A 14,041-nucleotide genomic window follows, 5' to 3' on the forward strand; every position below is an offset into this window, starting at 1 on the left:
GAAAAACAGTTTTGCTACATGCTTGGTGTAGCAGCTGAATCGAGCAACTTGTCTCTAAAATGTGATATAGATCACGATCAAATTTCTGATAAACTTTTGAAAGTGCTAAGTAATACGGTTAAAACTTTTTGCAACGCCTTTTAAAAAAAACATACTGAAAACAATCTATTTCGACTTGTAATCAAATAATGATTATTTTGTAATAAAAATCTCTTCTATTATGGAAGTTATACATTTCCATTTGGTTTGTAGATGAGAGAGCTACTTTTCTTCGACACTGTATGTTTTCTACAGCATTCTCTTGAAGTAATACATAAACAGAGTGACAGCATTTTTCGAACTCGCGGAAAGGGACTGCATTGGAATACTAACCGTACAAAAGAAGTCATTTGCCATAAAAATTGTTATTTGGAAAAAGGAGCAATTATTATAAAATATCTTAAAAGGGTAAGTATTCCCGTGTTTATCTATGACCACATAACTCTTTTAGTATGATTATCTAAACGTAAAATGCAAATACATCAAATATGTCGAATTCAGTTTTGCATCATTTCAATAACTACCCTCGAAAAATTTGAAGTCATGAATTATCATGCATAGTAAAATCAAAATAATTTAGTTCTTAAGGACCTATAATTCTAAATACATTTTAGTTGAATACATATCTTACCGGAATGACAATTCCAACTTGACATTTAACTAATTCAACTCACTTCCAATCTGAAGATTGTCGTTTGAGAACCCATCACATGCTTACCCTTCCAGAGCTTCTGATATTCATACTTTTTTGTGAGAGTTCTTTCAGTTTTTGTGAGCTATTATGTTATTCCAATCTTCAGTTTTAATCATGTTTTCTATCTTGTATATTGTGATAGTCTCTGTTTCCTGTTTTCACGTTTTTATTGTGTACATGGATTTTGATGTAACCGAATGGACCGAATATTATGATGCAACCAAATATTTGCCGATATCTTTTATTAATAAAGAGTCGAGTAGTCAGAATATGGCTTTTAAATATTTTTAAGTGCAATGTTTCTCTAGATGGATTAAAAAAGGAAAGTTATGGTCTTATCAGACTTAATTAACCCCACCGTCGGGAGATGTCGGTCATTAATTTGTCTTTAGAATTGTTATATTACTTTTAAGTCTTTTTTAATATATCATCATTCTGTAACCGCGGGATATTTTTTGTTGTTGTCGGGGCCTTTCAGAGATTCTTTTTCTGAAAGTATTTACTATTTTGTATTTAGGTTTTGCGCTGGTCAATTTGTAAGATTTCACCAAATCCGTTTTTTTTTATTATCGTCTTAATATTGTTGTTAGTAGAGTGAAACATTTCCTAGTGGAACCCTTCTTGAACTTAAAAAATGGTTCGGTTCATACAGAAGTTCAGTTGACCCAGGTTCAAAATACATTTAAATTATATAAAGGACCTTTCATTCTCAGATTCCGCTATATAAATGACGTATTATTTTTAAACAATACTAATTTCGGGGATTTGATACATCGCATCCACCCAAAAGAACTTGAGATAAAGGATACTACAGACACTGTGAAGCCATCCTCTTATCTTGACCTACACTTAGAAATCGATGGTAAAGGCATCGAAAACTATTGACCACACTTTACGACCAACGTGATTACTTTTCATTCAGTCAACTTTCCTTTCATCTGTAGCAACATCCCTTCAGCACATGCGTATGGAGTGTTCATATCACAACTCATACGTTATGCCAGATCTTGCCGAAACTACGCAGACTTTTTGTATCGCGCTAGAACTCTAACAAATAGGCTTCTGGAACAGGGTTATGTTGCTACAAGATTGAAGTCATCACTACAGAAGTTTTATGGTCGTCATCATGAACTCGTGGATCGTTATGGTGTATCCATCTGCATCATGAAAACTGATTTATTCAACGGGTCATAGTTTTCTTTTCTTCGTTTGCCTACCCCGGACTTGACTTTTTATGAGCAACTCGGCGGGTGTTTCTAGAAAAGCAGAGGTCGCTTACCCTACCGGTGCACCTGGTCCATGCTCCAAGGTTTTAGTGGAGTCCGAGTTGCTCATTTGCTTTTGTTTCTTTGTTGTGTATGTTTGTTTTCCATGTCTGGTCTTTGTCCCTGTATTACATTCTTTTGATTACCGCTATCACCTTGGTTCCCTTGATTACTCTTTTAAAGAATGTTTGGATTAGACATGCAGTTTTTGGAAATTTGTGGATAACATTTGAAAGTAATCACTGTATTAGCCTTTAATCTTAAAGGTACACGAAGGTAAACGGCAGCAACGATGCAAAGCCGACAATGCACATTTTAAATGTGTTTTACACAATACGCTATTTTTTGAAAGCGTTGAAAGCGATACTTGATGTTAAAACCAAGTCATAACATAATGCTCTTAAAAATTGCTTACAGACATATTTTCTTCTTTGAAAAATTATGTACACAAATGAAGTAATTATGGTGATTTCTAATGATTACTAGTACGTGTTTGTTTTCAGACACATGCATCTTGTTTAACGGGTACAATTGAATTTGACGAAAGAGGACGTAGAAAAAACTTCGCCCTTGAAGTATATTCGATGAGTAGGAATCCCTTACACAAGGTGAGGTGGGGTTCGATGTCAGGGTTAACAAAATAGAATTTCGATCTCAAAGGATGAAAGGGATGCAGAGATGACAGAAAAAAAAAAGACGAATGAAATAAAACCTTTCGGCACAATGAAAATAAAATTACATATCAAACATTTGTATGCATTATTTGATTGGCACACTTTAATATCCTAAATAGATTCTAAAATGTCAACGTAAGTTAATTTAATTTTTATAACCACACTTTAAAAGTTTTTCGTAAAAGGCATTGTACACTTAAGATGATTAAAAATGAACAAAGGCCACATGTTCTTGCCTTTACTTGTTGAATAGTTCAATCAAAACAAGGGTAGCAGGTGAGGTCAGAGACGATTTTGGATTGTTCAAAGAAGTATTCAAATAACAATTATCAAGTATGATTGGGAAATTATCCCTTACATTTAATTTCAAACTTGGAAAATACAGCGTTCTACAGTAGATATAATAACTTAAATGCGTCACTAATGGATATTTGTCATTGCAGTCGAGTGAAAGACGGAATTTATCAACACTCATGTACGAAATCTCAGATCATCAATACGTACTTATTAAACACCTTTTAATTTTTATATTACATTTGTCAAAGCAAACAAAAAAAAGCTGAACAAAAAAAGCAATAACACAAACAAAACACAAAAGCAAATGCCACATCGATTTTTATATCTATGCTATACCGTTTTACATGTTTTTGTTAAGATAGGAAATTGGTATTCCGAAAGAGGTTATGTAGAGTTAAATCCGATCAAACACCGAGGAGACACACCACAGGATCCTTATATTGTAACTTTAGTTCTAGTACGTATAAAAAAATGTTTTTGTTCAACTATTTTTTTTCACATTTCTTTCAAATAATGGCTTATACTTTCTATTACTTGATATAAGACACCACATTATTGGTATGAAATGCTTTTTGAGTAATCATTTGGTATTATGTGTCTTTTGATAACCCTATTGATGATTAAAAATAACATTTGATAATTTTTGTAAATTTTATTTCTGATAAGAAAAATAATATTAAATGATTTTGTTTAAACAACAGGAACCCCCATTCGTTATTAACGACACGGACAAACAAGGAAGAGAAATATTTGAAGGATACTGCATAGACATGTTTAACAAAATAGCCAATAGCTCCAACCTCAAACTTAACTATGTCATTCGGAAACGGAACGATACGAAATACGGGAACATAGTAAACCAAGAGACCAATGAATGGGATGGGATGATATCAGAACTTATTAAAGGAGTAGGTAAACACATTCTTATCTTATCACATTAAAATCGTTTGGTTAGATCCTTCGATCTCAGTTTCCGCTATGTAAATGACGTATTATCTTTTTTATCTAGGTTTTGCGCTGGTCAATTTGTAAGATTTCATCAAATCCGTTTTGTTTTTATTATCGTCTTAATATTGTTGTTAGTAGAGTGAAACATTCCTAGTGGAACCCTTCTTGAACTTAAAAAATGATTCGGTTCACACAGAAGTTCAGTTGACCCAGGTTCAAAATACATTTAAATTATATAAAGGACCTCTCAATCTCAGATTCCGCTATATAGATGACGTATTATCTTTAAACAATCCTAATTTCGGGGATTTGATACATCGCATCTACCCAAAAGAACTTGAGATAAATGATACTACAGACACTGTGAAGTCAGCCTCATATCTCGACCTACACTTAGAAATCGATGGTAAAGGAAAACTATTGACCAAACTTTACGACAAACGTGATTACTTTTCATTCAGAAATGTCAACTTTCCTTTCATCTGTGGCAACCTCCCTTCAGCACCTGCGTATGGAGTGTTCATATCTCATACCTCATACGTTATGCCAGAGCTTACGCAGACTTTTTGTATCGCGCTAGAACTCTAACAAATAGGCTTCTGGAACAGGGTTATGTTGCTACAAGATTGAAATCATTACTACAGAAGTTATATGACTGTCATCATGAACTCGTGGATCGTTATGGTGTATCCATCAGCACCATGAAAACTGATTTATTCAACGGGTCATAGTTTTCCTTTCCTCGTTTGTCTTCCCCGGACTTGACTTTTTATGAGCAACTCGGTGGGTGTTATTAGAAAAGCAGAGGTCGCTTACCCTACCGGTGCACCTGGTCCTTGCTCACGGTTATTAATGGAGACCGAGTTGCTCATTTGCTTTTGTTACTTTGTATGTATGATTTTGGTTGCTTTATGTTTTTCGTTGTGTGTGTCTGTTTTCAATGTCTGGTCTTTGTCCTTGGGTTACATTCTTTTGATTGCCGCTATAGCCTTGGTTCCTTTGATTACTCTTACTGTTTCTTCTTTTTTTTTGTCTATTTACCGCAATCTTGAATTTGAATTATTCTTTGCCGCAGATAAAACTTTGAAAGAGGAAAGCAAATCGTGAAGCAAGCGGTATACGTTGAAATTTTTAACCTGAAATCGAAGTTCACAATGTAGCATACCTATATATGGGTCTGTAAAATGAACAAGTGGGTGATAAAATTACATGCTTACATATAACAAATAACAGGGAAACGATTAGACAAACGGACAGACGGATGGACAGACATGATGGTTACCAAAAAGACTTACAATGAACGTATTAAGGTTTATCCGTGAACTTTTAATGTTTAGTTTACTAATCGGGATTAACTATTGAATAAAGCTGACAAGTACTTTCTTAAATGCGAATAAACTGCTGTATATGAGATTGTTTTATTGAAGTTGTATGAGAGTTCTGTCTTGCTTTCAGTTGTTTGTTTCTCACGACCGCGAGTTGACTTTAGTTTTAAACCCTTTTTCTCATTTGTTATCCTTCATATGCAATTCACTATAGAACATTTATTTTTGATGTGTAAAGACAAATACAATGTACAGGTACATCATGTATTTTTCTTCTTACTACATAAATATATGTATTATATAGTAGAAGGCATATAGTGAAGCATAAATGTATTTCCGTTATAGGAAGCTGATATAGCATTAGGAAGTATAACAATCACAGAAAAACGACAAGAAGTTGTGGACTTTACAAAACCTTTTATGAATACTGGAATCAGTATTATGATCAAAAGGCCGGACAAGCAGAAACCGAATGTATTTTCATTTAAAGAACCATTTTCAAACAGTATGTGGGCTTGTATTATGTGTGGGTTTGCTGGTGTTAGTTTAGTGCTAGTGCTTATTGGACGATTTAGCCCATACGAGTGGCATAATAATTCTGACGAAGGACCATCTGAAGACTTCAGCGTTTTAAATTCTCTGTGGTCATCATTTGGAGCCCTCTTGCAACAAGGTTCCGATTATCTTCCTAGGTAAATGTTTCTAGTGCACGAAGTAATTTAGTTATAAACACAACGAACGGGAATAAGTGATTATTTTAAATTCTTTGTAAAACAATAGGACCCCCATTGTCATATAAATATTCAAATTAATAAAACAGAATTTTTTTGTTTAATTGTTATATATACAGTAGCTCCATCAGAATTTTAATTTGGCTGATATACCTCAATAAATAAAATCACTGATTGCACTGCTAGTGGGCTCAGCGACTTTTTTTTTAAAAATATGAGTAGAAATGTCATGTAAAAATATACAAATCAAAATCTATTTCATATCCAGTTCACTTTAAAGCCTTTACGAATAAATCAAAAAGAAAGCATGAAAATTCCTAGACAATTTAAAACTTGTGTACATCGTTTATATATAAGACCAATATGACTGTCGGTTGAATCGGTTTTGAAGTTTTCTCTAACAGAGATGTATACAATTTGGCATGTACATTCAGTTTGCAACTAATGTGTACAAGGCGGCTGCAATAAGACAAATATATAACTAACATGGAAGATCTTACAAGAGAAAAAAATGAATTTCTTACCATCAATTATGAAAAAACGTATCAAATCAAACGTATCTCTCCTATCATATACCTATATACAGAGCCTCATCTAGACATTGATGATTACTTTCGTTTTATTAAATTCTGTTTGAAAAATTATCATATTGACATTTTTGTCTAGGTAACTTGTTACAAAAAAATTTCTACCTGTCAAGTACAAATGGAAAAATTAAGCACAAACAAGGGTAAGCTTTTGCTCATTTATCTCTCCAAAAGAGAAGGCCCTGTATATATATTTCAATATTTTATGATAATGCTTTCCGTTGACTGTTTGATTTTTATTTTGCAGTTCAGTATCCGGACGGATAGCAGAATGTGCCTGGTGGTTCTTTACACTAATAATAGTATCATCTTATACAGCCAATTTGGCAGCTTTTCTTACTGTTGAAAAACTAAATATTCCTATAGATTCAGCTGATGCCCTCTCAAGGCAAACAAAAATCAAATATGGTTTTAAAGAAGGAGGAGCAACAAATGAATTTTTCAAAGTAAGATTGTGTTCGTGTTTCTACAAATTATAGGTTGCAAAGTTATAAATAAAAATTGAATCTTTAAACTCATTTTGCGAAATATCAGGTAGAACATTTAATGTATTCGATAACTTTTATTTCAAATGATTTATTAGGAAAGCCATCATTTACCTGGAAACTGTATAAATATACAAATCTTTGGCTGGTTACTTAAAAAAAATATTAAGTAGATTGTGCCTTTTATGTTGAGCATTCTCTTCTGGCACCTTGCAAAATCATACAGTAGAATGTGTTTTCAATAAGTAAAGATGTTTGAAATGATTAAAAAAAGTTGTCTTTAAATAATTTTTTGGCATAAACTTATATATAGTAAAATAACACTTATGTAAAAAAAAATATTTTTAGGGGGAGATAATTGGTGGGAAAATGTCCTATAGAAACGTAACTGGAATTACAGTTGTTCTATATTATACTAAACAAAGTTAAGTGGCCCCCAATTTTCGTTTGGAATGTGAAATAATATCAGATAAATGTTCTTTACACATATTCCCGACATTTTCTCTTCCAGATTTTTTATAGTTAGCGAAACAGTGAAAATTTCTTATAGAATCTACTTAAAAAATGTTGTAAAAAGTCCCCTATATTTAGGCTAAATTTTCTCGATTAAATTTGGTGACCTGTGTTTTTTTTATTGTTTAAAGTTGTGTAGTATGTTCGTTCAATGTGGTCTATGGGGAAAATAGGAAAATCTATCTATTAAAAAAAATAAAGTATGATCTACCTTAAATTATACCGTGTTCCACCAAAAAAAAAAAAAAAAAATCAACGTCACTTGTCACTACATTTTTCAAATTAATTTCAAAATGTTGTTGTATAAATGTATGTTGCGTTTAAGATAAGTACTTACAACAATCACAATCAGTAACAATTTGGTAGGATACTATCAAACATGCGATACGTGAATATATACATATATATTTGTGTGTGTGGTAACTTTATTTTAGAACACTATTGTTCCTACATATAAAAAGATGTATCAATTTGTGGAACGTACTGTCCCTTCACCCAATGTGCCAGGCAACAGAGAAGGTTGGGAAAAAGTCAAGGACGGCAAAGGAGAATATGCCTTTCTTTTAGAATCAACCAGTAACGAATACTATAACCAACAAAAACCATGTAAAACAATGAAAGTAGGCGATGATTTAAATCAGAACGGATATGGTATAGCGACTCGTAAAGGCAGTTCTTTAAGGTAAAGTTTGTTTGTTCAATACCGATACTTAACATGCATGTTCAGAAATGGAACTTATTGTTTGATGTTCCGATTTATTTAACGAAACATATGCATTTTACTTCACTGTTCGTACGACAAAAATCGTTGTTTGACTTACTGAGAGAACAGTAAGTATTCGGGTATTTGCATATATTTTTTGCTAGGTTAGGACGATCACCAGTCCTTCAGTAACATGTTGTTAAATCAGTCACGGACGGACAGGGAGCATTGGCAATTTCTTTTTTTGCCGTTAATATTAAACCAGATACATTTTATTTGTTTACTACGTTGTGATTCATAGAAAGCAATTTTTATTTGAGGGGTCGATTTAAAAAATGATACTGGTGGTGGTGGTGGTGGGGGGGATGGGTTCCAATCAGAAAAAAAAAAGATGGACGCGATTCTGAGCCACAATTTGCTAATCCTTGTCGAAATTTTGCACAACATTTACATGATTTTTTGCATCGGAGGCGGGATTCATACCCTTGAACCCAGCCAAAGGATCAGCATCTTTCTATCCATATGTTTGTTTTCAGTCGACAGCTGAATTTAGCTTTGCTTCGATTAATAGAAAAGGGTGAATTGATCAACCTTAAACAGAGGTGGTGGTATGATAAAGGGCAATGCGGTCAGTCAGTGGAGGTAGGTTATTTGGCTAAAGAGTAATCAAGGGAACCAATGTTCTAGCGGAAATCAAAATAATGTTATCTTAGAACAAAGACCAGACCTGGAAGAGTAATCAAGGGAACCAAGGTTATAACGGTAATCAAAAGAATGTAATCCAGAGACAAAGACCGGACACAGAAAACAGAAACACACAACAAAGATCATAAAGTAACTAAAATCATACATACAAAGCAACAACAGCAAATGAGCAACTCGGACTCCACTAAAAACTGGGCGCATGGACCAGGTGGAAAGCAGACAAACATAACAACGAATATAAAATAACCAAAATAATACATACAAAGTAACGAAAGTAAATGAGCAACTCAGACTCTACTTAAATTAACAAATATATATGATATAAGCCTTTGTTCAATGTGTTTCGATATCTTCACCGATATTTGATTGATGATTAATACAACTCTTGTATCAAAGTAAACGGAGAATCAACGAAAGCCACGATTAATTCTTAAAAATAGCAGGGAATATGACAATGAAACAAAAACGGAAAAGGTCATTTACTTTACTTCTTAGTCTTATATCTGTAAATGCAAAGTTTACACCTTTCTACATGATCGCCTACATGTTTATTTTAATTCTTTTTTTTTCATAAAATGCTTGTTTAGTAGTTTGGCCCAAAATTTTAAGCATTTTATTTGTCTTGATTACAGTCAAAAGGGAAGCAATCACTATCATTGAGCAACGTAGCTGGAACATTTCATATTGTCATTTTGGGACTAGTCATTGCTATGATATTTTCGGCTTTGGAGTTTCTTTACCATTACAGAAAGCGAAATAAGTCTAAGAAGAAGGTATTTCATAAGTAATATGTATTTTGTGAAAAGAAGGACTTGTTATTGCAATAGAAAATATGTGTACCTGTTAAATTAATTGTTATAGTAATATATACAAAGTAATATTGATATATTGCAACAACATGTTTCAATATATAAATTAAAGGTGCAAAACTAACATCAATTTAACAAAAACACAAATACTTGATTATTCAGGATAAGAAATTTATTGAGCTTTTGTGCTAAAAACTTTCCAGCAATCATAATAAATGTTTTACTGTTAACCAAATATTTATTCTTAATTTGTGCAATTAAAGTATATTATCATGAATACCGTGCGAGATTTAGTCCATTATCGATACTTAATTTTTCTAGGTTATTCAAACTGTGTTAATAACAGATATTGACAAAGATATTGAAGAATCCCAGCCCTTAAAGGCGACTGTGAATGGTGCTCAAGATAATCAAGGAGTAAGTAATACTTATCTAATACCAATAAATCATCTGTGGCCCTTTTCACAAAAAATCGTAAGAGTAAAATTAGACGTAAGTTATGACATCACAATACTTTTATTTACTAAGACGTCATAACTTACGACTAATTTTACACTTAGGATTTTTTTTTGTGAAAAGGACCACTGGTCTTTCCTTTGTATAGAAAAGTAACATTTTCGTCACTTCCCTCTTTTAACTCAATTAACAGGATAAATTATTTAATGTAAAATGTTGTGTCAAGTATATGAATATTAACTGTATTGTACATAGCGAACGCTTAGTTACTCCATATTAGAACAGTAGTTCGTCATAAATTTTTGAAATTCTTTATTAGCCATGAAATGAAACAAAATGAATATGTATTTGCAAACAATGCACATGCAGAAAAAGCGCCATGTCATACTGTCAGCATTCTTTACTCTCATAACAGCATTGTACAACACGCATAATATTTTCTACTACAGTTTAATCATAAATATAGTACCATTACCGTCAAAGACATTTTATATGTATATATTATTATTTTTGAATATCTGAAAGAAAACAAAACAAAACAATTACTTCATGATTTTTGTGACTTTAAAAGCATCCATGTTTGTTCAAAGTGAGTATTAATTGCTTCTGTAGACAGTAGATAGCAATTAGACATATACGTATGGTAATAAAAAAAGGTTGATATAAAATAGGGTTTGATTTATACATCCACACTATATTAATACATTTTTATGTCGCAATTGATGCTGATATTCCCCTTAATATTTTGAATATAAACTTAGGTTGTAAAGATTTGTATCCTGAGCTCATTTTTCTCTTCTCTTAAGGAGGTAGACTTAGAGAATAACACAGAACTCTTGAAATCAGGGATGTATTTGTATTATATTTAATTTCAACAAAGCCTATCAAGCTTTCATTTGAATCAGAAAGAAATCAGTCCAAGTTATTTTCATGCTTACATGATATTGAGGTAAAATGCTGAATACAAACGTTCCAATCATTTTTAAGGTTTGTGTCCCTTACATTAGGTCTACCTCTTTAATATAAGATTTGAATGTCAAGTGTGCTTAAATAAAAGACATATACATTGTACTTCAACTATGCAGTCGTTTGTAAATTGAGGTTATATTGCAGTTTAACAGTAGTTTTGGTTATTTTAGGGAAAGCATACAATTTTTACTGAACAAAGAGATATGGTTTGTTTTTTGTTGACTATTGCATGCCGTTCATAAATGGATTACAGAGCTAAATTCATATTCAAATTTTACACATGTTGTGCTATTGAATTTTGGTTGATAAAATCGTAAACGTCTATGCAGACCTTATTTTACAATTTTTAATCGTAATATTCTAAGCTATATTCGGCATATGAGCACTTAAATAGGGCCTCTACTAGCTCTACTGACACATTGCAAGACAGGACAATTTACTTCCTTAATATCCAGAATTGATTAATTCTTCTGAACGTTATTATTATAATGCAGTTATTTGGTCCTTGTTATTGATGAGTCAACTGTACCTAAAATCAGTTGCCTTCTAATATAGTGAATTACTGGCTTTTGCCGGTGTACAATTTTGATGGTGTTAATAGGACGTAATCGTTTGCCTCAAGTCAGTACAAGTTTAGTAATCCTGCATATTGTAACACTATTGTATACTTGTTGTGCTAGAAGTGGTTGTTTTAGTACCTTATATTTATTAGAATAAAGAATAGAATAAAATAGTCCTGCTTTATTTTCATACTTTTATCGGAAAAGTATAGAGGCATCAATAATTGGACAATTCAAATACATTAAAGTTCAAGTACATGACCAGGATGTGGAAACAAGAACAAATGACATATTAAAACAAATTTTCCCAAAAAAAAATTTGTCCGATATTTCCAAATATTTTTTCAGTCTATTTGTAAAGGCAAGGTACCAATTTTTAAAGAGAAAAAGAAACATATATACATTTTATCATAAGTAACTTTCTTGCATCTTGTTTATTTGTGTATGATTATGATATTTTTTTTTAATTTTGTAAATAAAAGCAATAATGACAATTATTTTGTAAAAAAAACCGTAAATATCGATGTTTTGTCGCATTTTGGCTTAACCATGCTCATACGTTTAATTCTATCTTCAAATTATTATTTGTTTGCAGTACCAGACAACCATGAACTCTCCAGCAAACTTGATTATGTTTGAGTCCATGACAGAAAACGGCTCGACGATGTTATGATATGTCATTTCTAACCATGCAATGAGAACTGAGTTATGATGTGTATTCTAATGATAATTGGTTTTAGAACGAAAACAGACAATGGACGTTACTGTCTGAAGCTACAAGAAGACGTCACTAACGGGACTTGTAAATTTGAGATACACGTATACAAGATTGTTATCGATTGAAGTAAAATAAAATACATACTACTAAGGGGTAATCAATTTATCAGCTGTCCTGATTTACCTCGTTCTTAAAGCTCTTCTATCAAATTTTGCAAGGCACATGAGCATAGTTGTTTCCCTTGATCTCTACACATTTACATACATGTAAGGAGCGAGGTTAAGAAGTGTGTGTCGTTGATGTTTTAAAGTATTAAAATAGCGAATTTACCCTCTGCACAGAAAATGAGTGTTTATTATATACACCCGTCTATAAAAGTGTACTCTTTTCGACATTAAAATTGTTCGACATTCCAGACCTTAAAAAGTTATCTGATTTATACTCGACGTCACATACAGCACATTTTCGAATTGAAGCCCTACTTTTTAAACCGTCGGACTTACCGCTAGAGTTGTCTCTCTTTTATTTAATCTGAAGATAGTTCGCATATATGCATGACGTGTTAGTACCAACGAGTCGCTTATTGGCTTAAATCGCGCGAATCCGCCATGTTGGTTTCTACGGGACGATTTGTTTACAAACGAAGTTCGTAAGTTCCCGTCGAACTCCGGTGACAATCGTCTGCTTGATCAACTTCTCGGTATTGTACGCGTAAAATAAGTCCGAGATATTCGAACTTACACCGAAATGCATTCTGGGTTCTTTGGTTTTTGGACAAACCATTTAAACGTAAACAACATCTCCTAGCAACCCGATCATTGTAAACATGGCCGACTTTTGACAATATAAATATTGGGACCGAGAATTAAAATCTCACCGGAATTTAACGATGCAATGTTTAGGGAGAAGCCGTTTGGCTAAGCGAATGAACAAGTCATTTAAGACAATTTAAACGACGGTAGGTGTCAATGAAGTCGTAGAAAATATTTTTATTCAATTTTAACAGTATCTTATTTATGTGACGCCGAGTATAGACAGAATAGAATTTCAGCTTTCTCTATTTACATATGTGTGTGTTACAGACCATAATATTATTAGAACCGTTAGTGTAATATCAGGAATATATATTTGTCAAGTGTACATGTGTGTGAATGAATTTGGAAATTGACCAATTTTGAAAATCACTTTCAGATCATAATGTTTAATTAATTAATGCATTTGTTGTTAAGAGGTTACTTGTAGAAAGCACGTATCAAAATGTTTGAATGAAATATAAATTATAAATAATGTAGCCATGTGTAATTAATCCTTGAAAATCGATTCAATTGATTTTTAATATGATGGGGACATAACAGTTGGAACGTTTAAAATGGTCTGGAGTTGGCATGTCAGTTAGCTGGTACTAGTCCTTAGTGTGCATATTTGTGTAGTTTACATTCAGTTTCTTTATTTCCGGTGTAACAAAGAACTCAGACCTTTTTTGAACTGATTTTTAGGTGTGTTTAATTGTGTAATTTTTTCCACAGTGCCAAGATTTCAAAGAGGGAGGGTTGTGATCAAACC

General features: G+C 32.6%; 1 protein-coding gene across 3 annotated transcripts in view; it reads left to right on the plus strand.

Moving 5' to 3' along the window:
• LOC148604834 (glutamate receptor 4-like) overlaps positions 1–12,628 on the plus strand; it is a 37,333-nt gene extending 24,705 nt beyond the window's left edge. For 2 of the 3 annotated variants that reach the window (XM_088549752.1, XM_088549754.1), the window contains 12 exons: positions 253–447; positions 2,502–2,606; positions 3,328–3,426; positions 3,671–3,877; positions 5,588–5,934; positions 6,808–7,006; positions 7,993–8,240; positions 8,798–8,903; positions 9,599–9,739; positions 10,097–10,192; positions 10,803–10,820; positions 12,356–12,628. In XM_088549752.1, the coding sequence (XP_088405878.1) occupies positions 253–447; positions 2,502–2,606; positions 3,328–3,426; positions 3,671–3,877; positions 5,588–5,934; positions 6,808–7,006; positions 7,993–8,240; positions 8,798–8,903; positions 9,599–9,739; positions 10,097–10,192; positions 10,803–10,820; positions 12,356–12,433 (1,839 nt within the window). In that variant the 3' untranslated portion in view covers positions 12,434–12,628. The remainder of the gene's footprint in view (positions 1–252; positions 448–2,501; positions 2,607–3,327; positions 3,427–3,670; positions 3,878–5,587; positions 5,935–6,807; positions 7,007–7,992; positions 8,241–8,797; positions 8,904–9,598; positions 9,740–10,096; positions 10,193–10,802; positions 10,821–12,355) is intronic. The other variant, XM_088549753.1, reaches the window with a different exon arrangement.
• The last annotated feature ends 1,413 nt before the right edge of the window (positions 12,629–14,041 follow it).

This window comes from Perna viridis, chromosome 10, assembly GCF_037379345.1.
Source record: "Perna viridis isolate PV_CMFRI_1.1 ecotype Kerala chromosome 10, ASM3737934v1, whole genome shotgun sequence".
Lineage (NCBI taxonomy): Eukaryota > Metazoa > Mollusca > Bivalvia > Mytilida > Mytilidae > Perna > Perna viridis.